Genomic DNA, 17,102 nt, shown 5'->3' with positions numbered 1-17,102 from the left:
CAAGCGAAGCCTATTCGATAAATATAACAGAGGCCAAGGAACTAGAAAACAAATACGATTACAAGGCAAACGTTCGTGTAATAAACATACCAAACGGCGAACATTTATTGAACAAACACATCACACTTCGAGTAGCTATTCAACGAATCAATCGCAGTATCGAACGTATACGATGTTTAAACAAATTTAATGGAAGATAAACATCCATCGAACGAGCCTGTAATGTAACTTCGAAAGATTACGAATCAGTATACCGAAGAGTTGGTCGTTCAAAGCGCAAAACGATTCGATTATCATCGTATTAAATCGATATCTCGAAACGGAAACAAAAAAAAAGACACGAAACATTCATTGAACGAAGCAAAATTAAAAAATCAGCTCACTGATCAAAGTTTATAGTTGCAACTACAACAAAGCGATTCAATCCCTCTACCTCCATGAATCGATATCAGAAAGGATAATCCACGAAATGGAAGTACAGAAAGCACGAAATATCACGACGGATAAACTAGAATAAAACGAAGATAAAGATAGCACATCGTAACAAGAAACAATTCGCCGATTCTTCTAAATAGTATACATATCATGACGCTTTAAAATAACTCAAGTACTTACTCTCTCAAAGAAAAACTAAATAAATAAATAAATAAATAAACAAGTAGAAAGTGACGGAAGAGCTTTTTTTCTTTTTGTTTCATTAAGCCAGACTTCGAAGGATCGATCCAAGTTCCCGATAAGAGTAACCCATGATATAATAAAGGAAAGGGGAAAAAGAAAGGATGGAAGAAAAAAAGGGGAGAGGGGAAAAAGGAGAAAGAAATGTACAGGAAAACCTTACTACGAGTTAGCACAGTACGGTATCAGGGGAGCGACATGTGCTGTATCCAAGGACTCTGTACAAAGAAGCATACACAAACACACACGCATACACACACATATCTAAATCATACTTACACGCACAGACCTACATATGCACACACGTTCGTTGACCACCGCCCTTTTACACGTTTTATCGGTCTTTTTGACTTTGTAGATAGTGGTACGACTTTTCTTACACACGCCAGACGACGTCGACGACCTCCGGCCTCCGGAATACAGTTTTTGTCTACCGGACACCGGAAGTCATCGTCGTTCGATCACGATTATTGCTAATCTCGTTATTATTATTACTTATCATTACGGTTATATACATTTAAAGAAAAAGAAAAAAAAAAAGAAGAAGAAAAGGAAAGAACGGAGACGATGAAAAAAGGTGATAGAGGACTAAATCGAGGAACATACATAGATACACGACGATGATGAGGAGCTCGTAACGTCACGCCGTGTTCTGGTCGGAGCATCGTTTCTTTCGAAATTCCGGCGTGACGTCACCTTCATTATTGTATTTAATAGCATTATAATTTATTCTTGTAATATCATTATCGTTATCGCTGCGATTCCCGTGATCATCGTCGGCCACTTCCAACTTCTCAGTTCCAAGAGGGTGGAAACGCGTTTCTCTGCCGGCGTTTAGAAACACGAGGATCGATGAAATAATAAATTACTTGAGAACGACGTAATACAAATGGGGGTATTTTCGCGAAGAAACGGACTCGAGGGAGGGTAGACTCAAGTTGCGTTTGCGATTTGGACTGTGGCGTGATGTGGCCGACGATCGTGACGCGTGATCGAGAGAGTGAAAGAGAGAGCGAAAGAGAAAAAGAGCGAGAGAGAGAGAGAGAGAGAGAGAGAGAATAGAGGCGAAAATGAAAACAAATTGAAAAAATGAAAAAGCGAATTATATATCTATTATTGTATCGAGAGTTGTGCGCTGCGTTTGCGATTTAAGCTAGTTCGTTTGTAAATAAAGACTATTTAACTCTTTGATATCAGTGTCTCTCGATCATTCTGAAACGATGTACATTTCTGTCTATGGTTCTCTTTAATCCTCTATAACTGGATGAAATATTATAATCAGAGCTTGATATGCTTGCGATAGACGAAGGTTGCAGCGGACGAAATAACATTTTCAAAACACGGTCCGATGAATATAGATATCCCAAGTTACCTACGGCGTTATAGAGGGTTAAAACGATCGCTGTCCCTGTAGGATATCTTCGTCGAAAAGCGAGGAAACCAGGATGACGGTGGATGAAGAACGCTGGATGGAGTCTGAGAATCTTAATTGGCCATTTCTGCGACAAACTGCTAGATATTTGGGTTTATAATTGGAGTAGTCGGCCCACGAATCTTTTGATCCTCTTATATTTTTGCTCACAGCGGAAGGTATCTACTTTAATTTCAGCGGCTTGCTACGTTTTCTTTTCGCGATGCGTATAAACGTACGAATTATGAGACACGTTTCTCCCTTTCTAAATTAAAAAATTTAATTTCGTAGGAAATTCTGACCGGCTTAGCTAGATACAGCAAACATCAAATCGTCCTCTTCAAATATTAACCTTTGGATACCACGTAAATTCTCAACTTGTGTCACACCCCATACGTCTCCACTCGTTTCTCGGTCCAAGACCATTCAGACAACGCAGGGTAGTTGCTCGTACACGAGACACATGCCAATATTGTCCTCGAGAGTGGTTCCCGTGTCCTGTCCAGGACCGAAAGCCACCCTAATACGAAAGGGCGTTGCCCAGGTCTCCACGCGGCAGTTACCTTCTTCGTCCAGCTCGTTTCGATCGCACAGAGAGTTGCCGCAGTGTTCAAGGTTGCAAATTCCGGCCTCGTTGTTGCCAGGCTGCAATAGGGAAATTCGTTGAAACGCGTGAGCAAGAGTCTGGCGTACGACGACGTGGATGTCTACTTGGTCGAAGAAGAAAAGGTTAGTCGAAACTCTATGGAAATTTCATTTTTAATTGCCAGCGTATTTTGTTCATTTTCTTTCCTTTCATCCTTTGTTAGTATGTTCAACGTATTCTATGCGGAATATAATAGAGGAGAAAATTTGTTACACTCTGAATTTCTATGTATGTGTTGTTAATTTTTAATTACTTAAAATTATGATTTTTTTCAAGCATCTTTTTAGAGGCTCTTGCGTTATAAGCACGCGTGAATAATATTTACGACGACGAAACGACGTTTCCCATTTTTCACACGCATTTTTAGACACGTGAAGCGTAATTTTTCGCATTGCAGTGTTTGCACGAGCTCGCATTGTGCCCGTCAGGGCTTTGCTCGTGTTTGTGAAAAATGAACGAAATTAAGAAAGAAAAACAGTATTTCCTATTTCTCTTGCCCTCATCGTGAAAAATTCTCTTCGCAATCTAGATTCTAATGCGAATAATTAAAATAATTGGTATAATTGTAAATAGCAAAGTAGTTAATTTGCAGTCGTACCAGTTACAATCACGTAATTAAAAACATCGTAAATCTTTCACTTTCAAACATTTTTTACCACAGTTTTTTTTCATGAGGTTTAACTAGGTAACTGATCCATAATTCGTGACTAAAATAAATTTTTCCGAGCAACATTTTACAGCGTTCATTGTTGCATAGTAACAGTTTAGAACTACAAGACCAACTGAACATGGAATCCGTTAAAAAAACGCGCTTCTCGTATTAACAAGGTAGTTGCATGCTCGTGTTTACAACATGTTGGAAACTTTTTAATCGTCCAATGATTTTCCTTACAACTACCTGCAAAAATTTGTTACGTTCATTCAAGCAAAAGTATCACGCGCATCACAAAATCAATGAATATTTATAATCAGGATATTTTGTAGTATCAGTTCAGTATTCGTATCTAGTAAACTTGAGATTGTTAAGACAAGTTCCAGTTAGAACAATCGATGTCGTTCATTCGAAAGAACAAAGACCACGGAACTTTCGGTCAATTTAATACTTCTCCCGTGAATTATTCATGTCATAAATTCAAGTAACTTTCAAATAGCAAGAAACAGTAACAAATCGCCCGTAAAGGCAAACGATAATTCGCAACACCGAGCAAAACAAGTTTAACAAGTACCGTTTCAGACCCCTATTACCATAATCGTTAAACTGCAAAATTCGATAGTACAATCCACCGTAGTATCCGAGTCCTTTGGATACTATACACGTTATGCTATATATATATACGATTTGCCAAACCAAAGAAACAATCGAGCCACGATAAAAGTCAGCAAGACGATCTACCGAAGGTGTCGACCTACCAAAACCTAGAACCGACCTGCAAGATGTCTCGAGCTAATCGAATCCAACATCCTATCGACAGTCGCCCTTCGCAAGCAAACTAAAAAACATTACCGTGATAAATTCCTCGAAGTCGCAGGGGATGAGCACCCTGTCTCGGCAACGTTCCTGTCCATAAACCGCTCCATTCGACGAACCGACTTCCTGTTCCATGGTATTGCTCATGTTCATAGAGGTTCCACCTTCTTCCATCGGATTCGATCCAGATCCCTCGATATCCGTCCCATTCGTAGATCCTGCGACGGTCGTATTACGAGTAGTCGAATTCGCGTTAGGACCCTCGTCGATCGACGACCCGTTCAAATTCGTATTGTTCGTCAATAGCATCCTAGGAGGACCGATTCGAAAGGAATCGGGCGAACAGGGTGTATAAGAGATTCCGCACATCTCTCTCTCTTGACGAATACACATTAGATAGTCTTGATCGGCCAGAAATCTTCCGTTCGACAAGAAGTTGAAAGTTTTTAAGGTGCCGTTAGAACCTTGGAAGTATTGGAGGCAGCCGGTAGGTGCACGCTGCTCGAAATCTAACTGGACAACCCTCATTTCCCACATTCTCGATCGAAGATTGCTAGGTAATCGGAAGTCCAGTGTCAGGGACTGATCGTCCTCGTCCAAGTCTATGTATACTGGACAAAAAGGAAGAAGAACGAGTCTACAAACGATTGTCTGGCTTCCAAAGAGCTTTGTATCGGAGAAGATGGATCGATTCCTTAACGAAACTTAGTCAGGTCTTTCTAACGATATCGAGGGAAACTCATCGGATGGAAAGTATCGTCTTCCAGCGTACGATATCTATTCTTTTTTCGTACGTACAGCTACAGTTTTGCAGACGAGATTGATTGTCCGGCGTAGTTCGGTGGAAATGCGATATCCGCGAGATTTTAATCGTAGTGAATTCCCCGCAATGATTAATTACACGAATTTAATTTATCAATCCGAAAGCGTTTGATACAAACTGCCATTAAGCAATTAAGATTTTTCATTCGACCGATCGATTAGTCTCCGATACAAATGCGTAAAGATGGAAGAGAATCTAAAGACGTTGATCGCCTGACGATATTTAATTTTTCCAGTGAAATTCTTTTTCCATCGCCGACTTAGTGATACGAAAGTTATAGCTCCGCCTAGTTGCGTGAAACGTCCTGTATATCGCGTAACGTATCCAACGAATGGTACAAATTCTTCTCGCATAAAATAATTAATTAAAATTGACCTTAATAAAACAGACCGTACAACTTATTTGAATATTTCTGAAACTCTTTTCAGCGAGAAAACGAGGAAAGAAATAAATAAAAGCGAAGATCGAAGCGCGAGATTGGAGCGCGAAATGAAAAGTTTTAACACAAAGCACAAAGGAACTCTTACTTACGATGCTGACCGCTGTTCCAACCGCACATTTGAAACACGCTCCTGCCATTTCTGATTTCCATGATATCTTCGTCACATACGCCAGTCCTGGGGTTGGGTTGACCCTACAACGATCGATAAGTCTCTTGAATGAACAAGTCGTGCAGTAAATTGCGGTCGATTTTTATCGGACGATCAACATACACGCGTATAGCATGCTATTCGAATACTCGAATCAACCAGTACATCGTGGCCGTCTTTGTTCCGCCATCTTCATCGGTGGATCGAAGAATTCGAAACAAATTAATCGTCCTCGATCAATTTTTCCATCCGAGTATTTCCAATCTTGTTAAATAATTCGTTTCGTTTTATACAGTTTCTCACAGGCATCTCGTTTGTCGTAATAATTATACGCGAAATATTCCAATGAGACTTTTACTACTTCCGTTAATCGATCACGGTAAAGTAACGGTGGAATACTACGCATTTATCTTCTTCAAAATACAAAAAAAGTTAATAATTTCATCGCTTCTTCTATAATTTTCTGTTAACAAGTTTTTATACGAACGAGGAAATGCTGCGATGCACTCGCTTCAACTGATTACTACAACACTGTGTCGAAAAGAATGTAAAGTTTAAATCGCAAGCCGCTACGCTAGTACACGGTGAAGCTACGATGGTGTCATTAACCCTCGGGGAACATAGCGCGACCACCACGTACTACCAACCTACAATTATACTCTTTGCAATCTTAATTTTAATCTTCCGTATCGTACATTTTGTCAGGGAGCTTCCGTAAAATAACATCCCCTCGTGCTATAAATCTAAATTACAAAGTAAAATTCTTCTGTACAATACTCGTTGTTTCCCTTAAATGTGCATTATAATTTTATCGCGTGATCGTGACACCTCTATCCTAATAAATATAGTTGGCGTTTCGATATTTCAAAATTATTCAAACGAGCCATTGCCTTGCTAAATCATTTAACAATCGACGTAAAAACTCATCCCATTTCGGCTACACGAGAATGTTTCCATCGTCGAGATTACCACGGGAAACACATACTACAGCCGTAATCAGCATCAGCATGAAACATACCGCATCTCGACTGGTAAAGCATAAAAGAAGCGACGGTCTCTCGAAACGATAGCTTCACCCTTAAATAACGCGAGGTTTTAAAAAATTCATCCCCCTCTCTCTCTCTCTCTCTCTCTCTCTCCCTCTCTCTCCGTCGACCTCCATCCTGTCTCGCCGTCGACGGTTGCCCGGTTAATTTAAAACGTGGTAATCTTACGCATCAACGTAGATGAATTTTACAAGCGTGTCTAGATCCCCTGGAGACACTCATAAATGTCAACGGAGGGACACTAGCTGGAACAGGGGAAACGTAGATATATATTCGGGTTACTGAACTTTTGCTTGCGTTCTCAATTATGGGTCAATAGTAGCACGCGCCACCGTTCCTGTGGAAGTCGTGCTGCGTGTCCTGGCACTCCAGTAGGTTAGCTTTTTGACACGAACCAACAACGATATCCAAGGGTGCGCGAGGCGTAGCGAAGAGAGACAGAGGTTGTCGCGTACACTAGGAAACCGCGCATGGTGGGGTGAGATCGTAAATGCGTAGTATTCCAGGGGTTAATATGCCGTTAGTGGAGCAAAGAATGACAAAGAGCTGCGTGGCTTACTATGTTGAAATGGACGAAATCGATCCTGAGCTGGCTGACCTGCCTATCGATCTTCTGCACGACTACTGAACAGTTCATGGGCCAGTCAATGAGGTTGGGGAAACCAGGGCTGATCACGTAGGTCAGATTATTCTGCACCTTCTGCTCGCAAGTTGTCGTGACTTGTGACAGGGGAAAAAAGAAAGAAATGAATAAATCGCAAATGGGGAAAGACAAACAGGGAAACGAAGGAAGCAAGGGTTGGAGAAAGAGAGCGAATCGCACGAAGGTGGAATCGGCCAAATAGCGGATATACACCGACAGTCAAGCTCTATTTCTACGCGCACGATAGAACTTGGTGCAGCATAAAGTATCTGTTGTACATTGTGTATATCGATTTGAAAATATTGATCGGGTTTTCGGTGTGTTACATAGCCGGAAAACAACGAATTCGAGTGCGTTCGTGCGGTCAGAAAGCTCGTGTTCTCGTACGATGCGTCGATAACGATTCTTTCGTTCTCTCCTTCTGCCGTGCCATTTTTAAATCTCTTTCGTGCCAGGTGAATCGTCGAATTCGCCGGTGACAGCAATTGGCGGAGAGTCGGAGGCAACGACGATGAGCAAATAAATTTGTCGGTTTGGACCGCTTACTTAGAATTCGTTCTCTCTTTATTTGAAAGAAATAATACGATATGAACCAAAGGAAATAAAAACGGGCACGTGAATGATATTTTTTGGGATAATGTACTATTCTTAACGATTTAATTAGGTGTGTTTTTTATTCTTTGATATTATAAATAATTTTCCTGAAAAAGAAACAAGTAAAAGATTGATACTGCCGTAACTAGTTATCGATAATTATTCGTGGTGTTTTTTTTTGTTTTTTTACGGCGAACAGATACGCTGGTATTTTTATTGCCATTAGGATTCTGCTTGATAACGGGAAAAAGCAGTTACTATACTCCCACAACAGGGAAACTGTGATAATGGTACACGAATGAATTACGACGCGTGGTACGATACGCGGTACCTGTTTACGTGCGAAACAGGATATAAATTAATGCCAAGCAAGCAGCCGAAACTCGTATGTGGATCAATGGCTGTAGCGGGAAATCGAATAACAGGTATCGGGTATTTTTCCAATCTCTTCGTACGCGAGTACATCGAGAACGACACGTACAAGATATGCGATGTTCAAATCTTGCTCTTGCTGCAACGCGAAATATCTTGACCCTACTGCCTGACTACTGAAAAAAGTAAAAATGGTTAATCAACCTTGGTCAAATGGTAGATTATACTGTCGTAAATAATTCGCGAAGCAGTGAAATTTCGAGTTAAACAAATATGGAATATAATACTTATCCAGTTTACTAATTTCTTATTAATACAAATACGATTCACTAATTTATTATTAATTTAATTAAATATCTTGTCAAACGTTGTACATTTAGCAACATTTAAGAAAAGCATTCGTTTAAAATCTTGTAAAATGTAATTTATTACGTTCCACAGTACTTCGAATTTGTAAATTGAACTTTCAATAGGCTTACAAAATGAGCATATACAGTAAAATAGTAAATTTCATTCGCGTGAGAAAAAAAGCTTTATGCGATAGACTTTTAATGTTACTGAATGTGCTTGCACCGTGAAAATATTCGAGCTGCATCGATTTAAGCACCGTTAAATTGAAATAAATGAAAATCCAGAATCCAACATGGGAAAATTATTGTAGCGTGGAACAAATACGATACAGATTATAAAAATAAGTAATAAACTGAGAAAACGAATATTTATTAAATAGAACGGGAAAATTAAAAGACGTGAAAATAAAAATTATTCGTTTCTCGCCACTTCCATTTCAAACAAATTAATAATTTTCATTAACCTTTTACTCGCGCGTTTCATCATTTTTCAGGAAGTTATCTAAAAACCGATCGTTGAAAAATTGAAAACAAGCATTTACGAAGAATATCGACAAGAAAGAAAAAGTGTAGGAAAGAAATTCTTTATTCTCAAAGAGGAAAATATTTCTCGATATAAATATCTCTAAAAAATATTTCTGGATAGATGGAGCAGTCGAGTAATTAAGATTTAACCCGTACGATGAATATGATATTCATCGGAAGAGTTTCGCGGTTCGAAAACCACTCGGCGAGAATTACAGCGGGTCATTCCAAGAAACTTCGAAATTCCAGCAAACTATTTTTGAGGAGGAGGATTATTAATCGCGGTGTGACGGTCTCGTAAGCGGTCCCAAGCCCCGATAATGAGTTCTCATTCAGCCATTCAGCGGTCGTTTTGGAGTCACGGTGGTTCTATTCAGCTGGCTGCAACCCCGAGGAAATGGTTACCAGTTTCACGTAGACGTTTCTCGCCCTTCTTCTCTCTTGGAAAACAACCAGTGGACGATCTTGAAAAATTTACGGAGCGGTGTCTCTGTGGCCGAACGATGTCTCGTTAAACTCTTAAGAACCTGAACCTGTTTTATTATTTGTATTCTTTCATTTCATTAGTTGCCTTATTTTTTGCTTCTTCTTTGGTCGTTCTATTCTTATATATTTTATATATACGTTATGTATATAAGAGAACAATGGAATTATTACTAACGATAAAATTAAGAAGTGGAATCGGTGGAACTTGTAAGAAAGGTGATAAAGTTAAGAGCGTAATTGAATTGTACAGAGACGTTTGTAAGAAATACTTTGTTGGGATGAAAGGAGAGCTTGGATGTAGAGATTTCTCGCAATTATAACGGTACTAATTCTCGTTGAAAGTCAGTAATTAGATTAAAAATTCATATACCATAAACTATATAACTACGAAGTTTATTTCGTTGCAACGCACAGCAAAGTTTCTTCGAAGCGTTCGATTTTCTAAAACAAGACGTTATATTAAAATAACGCAGCGACAGTCTTTTATTTTCAATTTATGATATTCTAATCTAAAACCGCTTCTAGCGGATACGTTCTGAAACACATCAGATCAAGAACGGCCTATCTGGTAATCAAGGCCACGGCATTCGGAAACTGATCGAGGGTACGTACTCGTTCCTGAGCAATATATTCCATATGCATCGCTCGATGTAAAACAGTTACTCCGATGGTCAGGATGTTAGTGACCGAACTGGTTGAAAAGCAACGATTCCCGAACGAACTGTTCTCCGACCGGTAGGATAATTTCTTTCTCGCGTTGGGTCGATTTACAAAAACATAAAATCGAAGAACATCGAGATCTAATGGAAAGATCGTATCGTCGCGCTATGTTTCTTACGTAGAATCGTTAATGAACGGCATAGCGTCGGAGCTACAGGATTTCCAAAGTGTTTCAAAATATTCAGGCTGTTTCGTTGTACCTTGATCGTTATAAGATGATAAGGAAAGTTTTTGAAATATTTACTTTACTGTTGACTGCAATTTTATCTTTACGCGATCAATCTGAACGTACTTTCGATAAATATAAATACCATATGTAATACAGCAGAGAAATATTCAAATTGCGAGAGAATTTCATGGACCGAAATTGATGTAAGTACGTTAATATATTCGATGACCGAAAATAAATTTCATAGACCGAGCACGGAGGATTTGGAATGCGCTGGAATCTTATGAATATTTATACAAGCTTGAGAAATTCGGGGTCGGCGTGTCATTTGGGCGACAGCCTTCCTGACTCGACTACAGTATTTCTATAATATTCTGTTTTTCTCAAAATTTCTGTTTTTTGCAACGATCGTATCATATTAGATGGATATATCGTTAAATATTGTAATATCGTGAAAATATTTATATATAGTTTCGTAATATCGAAACCGTGGAAAATAATTATACCCTTCAACGTACCATTCCGCTATTTAAAACTGAAAATAAACCACGAACGGACTTACATTATCGAATGTCCGAGCCATATTATTCGATATCACAATACAGCGATCTTCGAAAACATTCAAATTTTCAGGTCACCGAAGTTTCCTCGTCGAGCTCGATTTAAAATCAATATATCACGGTCTACAAGACGATATGAACTACCACTCGCGAGCATTTAATGCGCTTCGAAGACGTCGGTTATATCGATATAAAAACAAGAACGATTCTTAATAAAAGAACGATCTAATAATTTATCACGGTATCGTAGAAAAAAAGATAATTTTCTTTTCGAAATCGAGTGATCGAGTCGCATGATCGAACGAAAAAAAAAAAAAATTTTCAAAGTGTTTCGACCTAACCCCAACCTAACCCGAATCACGAGCGTGTAACGAAGTTTGCATAGGATGCGGCGCGAGGTATCCAAAAGGTTTTCCTTCCGTATCCAACACAATATCGTCAACGAAACACATCATGTACGCAACAAGAAGAGTCTATGCAGTTATCAAGTTATCCTGAAAGTAAGCACGTGCACACAATAAAAGAAGTACCGGCGTTTGTTTCACGAGTTTGCTCACGTATCACGTTCTCCTCTAAACGAGCAGCCGCTCTTCCATAAAACGCTATACACATTTGATACGCGAGTCGCCGAACAATCGATCTGAATTCTATCAAAATGATACCGAATAATATATGCGATATATGTATAGCGTAAATACGAAGACACGCCTGCACGTTTATAGTAATTGCAAACACGAAATCTCACTGTACAACGATTATTGCGTTATTCGAGAATTCCCTCGTCTTACCGATCGTGTCTGTCTTGATTAATTCAGGTACCGTCGTGGTTCAATTTAAAATCCGATTCCTCGCCGGGATAAAACTCGCAAGGTTCCGAGCGAACAGCTCGAGCGAGAACTACTTGTTTGTAGCTCTGGTAATCTCTATGAAAGTACGAGAAAAAGACGAGAGAGAGAGGGAAAGAGAGAAGAACGCGAGTTTCCTTCTCGCAACAGGATCTTAACGGGTAATCGCCCGACGCCTTCGAAGGCCATCGTCGAAAAAGAAATTGGCGGAAAGATCGGACGAAACGCGACTTGTTATCTGGGACGCGCGACCGAGATGGCAACCAATTAAATAACTGTATAACTTGTGCCGTACGTTCTTCCTTGGCACGCGAACTCGTAGCAAGTGTTCCTCTCGTTCCTCCGGTTTCTCTCGCGTACTCTTTCACCTGTTTCTTTCCTCTGCACGCTCGGAAACGGAGGCGCACGTTCCTCGAGATCATTCCTTCGGACGTGCACGCTGTCTCCGTGATACCGTTAGTTAAAACCGCAGCACGATCTAACCGAATCGTCGACGACGACCTTGGAAACCCGAGAGCAACCCGATTAATCCGAGGAATAGGACCTTTACAGAGGTACTTGTTGAGGGAATCTAGAGATAAACAGCGAGTAATCCGTTGACGTCGATGTAATTAATTGGATGTCGCTTTAGTTACATGGCTCGCATTATACCGAGTGATAGATAGGAATATTTAACCTTTCGTTTTAACACGCGACTTACAAGTACCTAGACGATCGGTATCATTTCTGCGATGTTGTTTAAGAATGTCGCTGTCTATGCGAAACTTGAATTGAACGCGTTCGAAGGTCGTAGAGTTATTTATGCAGAAAACGAACGAATTTCTTCCAAATCGGCAACACAATTTTTCCGCTCCAGTTTTTTTAACGCTTGACGTGAAACAACGATCATTCAAACGATTTAGTGAAAATTATCAGATCCTTTTTATCAACAGCGGTATTAAATAATAGGATTAAAATCATATATCTCGTCAAACGACGTGCGAAAACATCGCGTCGCGTTTATCAATTTCGTTCCCCTCGAGGAAACCATCTTCCCTGTCCTTTTTTATCGCAAATTACGCTACATTTCGTGTTTATATATCACGAGGAAAGTTTCAAACCTGAAAGTGGTTAAAATCTTTTGAGCAAGTTCGGTCTATCAATGTTAATAGAAGAGCGCATCGCGTGGTAAAGTTTCGTGCACGATATCCGTGAAATGTTCATGCGAAACGAGTATGCGGAACGCGTAAGTGCTTTCATACCGAAGACTGAGCAATTTACGATTGACAGAACACGACGTGGATGGAAACAGACGGCGTAAATCGGATATATATCATTTTTGTACAGAGTCAAGTCCACGTAACCGTATTGCGAAATCTGTACCGAGAATTACGTCGCGTGTTGCTCAGTCGCGCGTGTAACGGGACTTATGAATGTTAAAACGTAGCCAAGATTAAAATTCAGTCGCCACGGTTTACACATGGCAAATGTACCAAAGCGATATCGAACTAGATACGTTTAGAGAAAAAGCTTGTTTCAATGGTGTCGCTTTTCTAGTAAATCCACGATACGGCGCCGTTATTAACATTTTTTTATCGGATTAACGTAAGAATCTAAGACCTGTCGCGATGAACATTGTCCGTAGAAAACGTTAGAGAAAAATCTTAGAAAATCTTAGCCTAGAGAATTTTTTCATTGAACGCAGATTTAATTACTCTCGTCCGAATACCCAACTTCGTATATTCTCACGAACGGGACGGGCCTTTCGTTCTTTGAAACTCTTAAAAAGAAAGACACGTACAAATATCTCCACTTTAAAATTTAACGATGTACCCTGGGCGCGTATCAACGGTGCGCTGAAAAATGACGTCGTGTATAAAAAAGAAAGAAGAAGATAATATACAAAAAAGCAACGAATCGTGGGGGATGAAGAGAAAAAGAAATTAATTGCACGGGGGAGCAACGATCGTATCAACAAATTAGCAGTCACGGGGAACGGGCGCAAATCCCCGGAAATTTAAACGCGTTCACGCACCGATCCTGTATTTCCCGGCAATAAAACTTCCACCACGCTGAATTTATGAAACGTTCGCACACTGGGTGAACCGGGAATAACAGGTTATAGCTTGGAGGTACTTACATATGCAGCATACGCCGAAACCGAGCGCGCATCGTCCATTCGACTTTCCTCCTTGAATGCGACACTCATACGTGTTCATGCATATGCCCCGTCGTCGTTTGTCCTGCGATAGGCACTCCTCTTGCACCGGGGTGGGAAAGAAGTTCAGAACTACAAGGAGGTTACAAACGAAAAGTCGAGCAAGATAACGAAACCGAGATAGCAAACCGCAAACTGGAGCAACACTGTCGATAACGGGATAATAACACGGTCAGCTACCAGACCTTCAGCGAGATTTTCGTATTTTTGACAAGAGGGTAGAAGAAAAATGAATGCTAGTGAACGAAGTAATTACGAACATACGATTAGTCCTTTCGGCGGTATGGCTGTGCATGTACAATCATGCAGCTATCTTTTTCTCTTTTCTTTTTTTTTATTTTTTGTTACGACTATACTATTTAACATTATTTTTGACATTAGGTTAGTTGTATTTAAGAATTTGGTCAAGTTCCTTATTTCGACTATACGAAAGACATATCCTTTAATGCCGGTTCTATCTAGGCTAAATGGATATCGGTTTGTTATCTAGTGAGTAAAGTGTGATCGATTTTTGGTCTGGAAAATCTGTTACTTGTCGAAATTGTATAGTTAATTTGGTAATATGGAAGAGCTGTAAAATACGAAGAGATTAAGTTATTCCACCGTGCCTCCCGCTCCATCATCAGGATCTTTAGTATGCGATTGGTTAAATCTTCGTAGTGATGATTACTCGTGGAAAAACGTTACGAAGATCTACCAATGCTACCCCAGTTTACGGTACGTACAAAAGAAACTGGTTCGCCAGTGTTGAAACGTGTTTCTTTCGTCCTTGCAATCTGAAGAAAGTATAGCGATGATAGGGAAAGAATGGAAAGAAGAAGAAAATAGAACGCTGGAAAGAAAGATCTGCTTTTTTAACTCATTCGCTACAGCTGTCTCTGTGGAAAAGCAGTCGCACGATACGTCTGTACGAAGTTTATACGTAGAATGCGACCAAAGTTACTTTTATTTCCTGAAATTTTAAGCGATGCAACGCAATTCCAAAAATTTTCCTTCGATATCTTTTTCCGTTTTCTCGCGCACTAAGAGTTTGAACAACCCCTTCGGACCAGCGTTCGAGTATTACGTTAAGTATTTCATCACGAACAGTGGTGATTTAACGCGAACAAGAAACGTTTCCTCCGCGGTACATTTGTAATTCATGAATATTGTAATTAACGTTATACAGGTATCACACCTACGCGTGGATTGTGTGACTCGACATTCGAGTAGAGACGCATTTTGTTCCGAGTCAGAGCAATCAACACACGATGATGAACACGCAATTACCGCAGTAATTAATTCGTCGGTCTTTGGTTTCTCCGCGGTGGAAGGACTATCGAGTTACTCTTACTTATCGTTACTGATTGCCAATTAACGCTTTGCGGGCTACACTCATAGGAATTTGCATAAGTAGTGGGATTTGCCAACTAGAATTTGACGAAATGTACGGGATAATCGGTAATGGCTAGTATCGTCGAATTGATTTGTTCGTTAAGAAATTTAATTCTGCTAAATATTCCGTGTATTAAAGATTAAAGATCCCTGTGAATATTTAACTAGTGTGGCCATCGAGATAATATTTCAATTCAAATATTAAATTTACACCTTGTATTTCACGTTTATTTGTTCTCTTCCCGTTTAATAACCCTGAATATTTTAGCTATGATTATAATCGTTACAGAGCAAGTGATAACTAATTTACTTATAAATATCAAAGCTGATTTTAATGATAATATTATACGCTGTATGTATGTATTTTAATTGTCGTTGGATTAATTTTCGAGCGACCAGCCAATACATATTTAATCTCTATAAATAGAAAGTAGAATAAAAGCTACATCTATCTCGATAATCAAATTTTTAATGCTATTATTGTAATTTAAATGTGACGAATAAGGGATTATATCGAAGATAATATAGAGAATCCATAAAGAAAGAAAGAGAAAAAGAGAGAAAGAGGGAAATTCGAGTGACGCGATCGTTAACCGGTTCATTCGTTTTATTCGTGATTTTGAGAAAACTATGCACCGTCACCGTGCACCACGATAGAATGCCATCTCTTCCCAAAAAAAAAAAGAAAAAAAAAAAACCAGCTCCGTAGGCGGCGTAGGATTGGAGGAAACACAAATTCCGGTGCAGACACGGGATGCAGCGTTGGTCCAAGAACGTCTTAGCGGACGCAAAAGAAACACGAAACGGCACTCCGAGAACTTACCCCTGGAGATTGGGTTTTCGCTCAAATCGAATCCATCGGAAGGTTTCTCGATGGTTTGGCCCGGCCAGAGATTCAAGCCGAGCAACGACCATTGTTGCGTGTTCGATGGAAAAACGATCAGAGTGTAAACACTGGATGACAACCACGACAAAACACTCCACTGTGGTTGCGACGCGAACGCAACGTTTGCGAGTAAAATCAGTCGAAGAGAATAGATCGCGAAGCATCTGAGGATCATGTTGGACATCGGGAGCGCGCATTCGCGCGCCTCGCAACAAGGATACCTTCAAAAGTACATCAGCGGAAGACGATGACCGACTGACTGGCCTTATAACAAGCTACTCAGGTACGGCAACACGTGTTGGACCCCTTCTGCTACGGTTACTATAGCCGCGTTTACCGCTACCGATCCCTTTGATCGCGAACATCCTCTACAACACGCCAGATCTCATCGATTTAACTCGATTAGATCGATGTAATTACTCACCTACCTTCGAATATAATATCAGCCTGATATTAACTTAATCTATTTTTCTATCATACTTAGTATGAATTTAATCGGGATTTTTTTAATTAATTCCAACTTGCAAAGCAAATAACGAAGCGCCATTTTTCCAAACTTTTCTAATTTTAATCAGGAAAGATACTCTCCAGCCGGCCCGGTAAATCATAAAACTTATTACTAACGTCTTTCCAGAAACTAGATATTCTTCCAATTTGTTTTACCATTTCCTTTCAATTTATTTTTAATTCCCACCATTAACTAAGGTATCCTAATTAGGATG

General features: G+C 39.7%; 1 protein-coding gene across 1 annotated transcript; it reads right to left on the bottom strand.

Annotated features, from left to right (window-relative positions):
- Positions 1-678: 678 nt before the first annotated feature.
- Positions 679-16,657, bottom strand: LOC100741758. Its single transcript, XM_003493170.3, has 6 exons — positions 16,318-16,657; positions 14,043-14,192; positions 7,219-7,379; positions 5,555-5,657; positions 4,237-4,811; positions 679-2,731 (listed from the first exon to the last, which is right to left on the bottom strand). The coding sequence occupies exons 1-6, from the start codon at positions 16,562-16,564 to the stop codon at positions 2,513-2,515; spliced, it is 1,455 nt and encodes a 484-aa protein (XP_003493218.2). The 5' UTR covers positions 16,565-16,657; the 3' UTR covers positions 679-2,512.
- Positions 16,658-17,102: the final 445 nt, after the last annotated feature.

The sequence above is a fragment of the Bombus impatiens genome, unplaced genomic scaffold (genome assembly GCF_000188095.3).
Source record: "Bombus impatiens unplaced genomic scaffold, BIMP_2.2 scf_1055, whole genome shotgun sequence".
Classification (NCBI taxonomy): Eukaryota; Metazoa; Arthropoda; class Insecta; order Hymenoptera; family Apidae; genus Bombus; species Bombus impatiens.
Note: the sequence above shows the minus strand (reverse complement) of the source record. Positions and strands in the feature narration are given on the sequence as shown.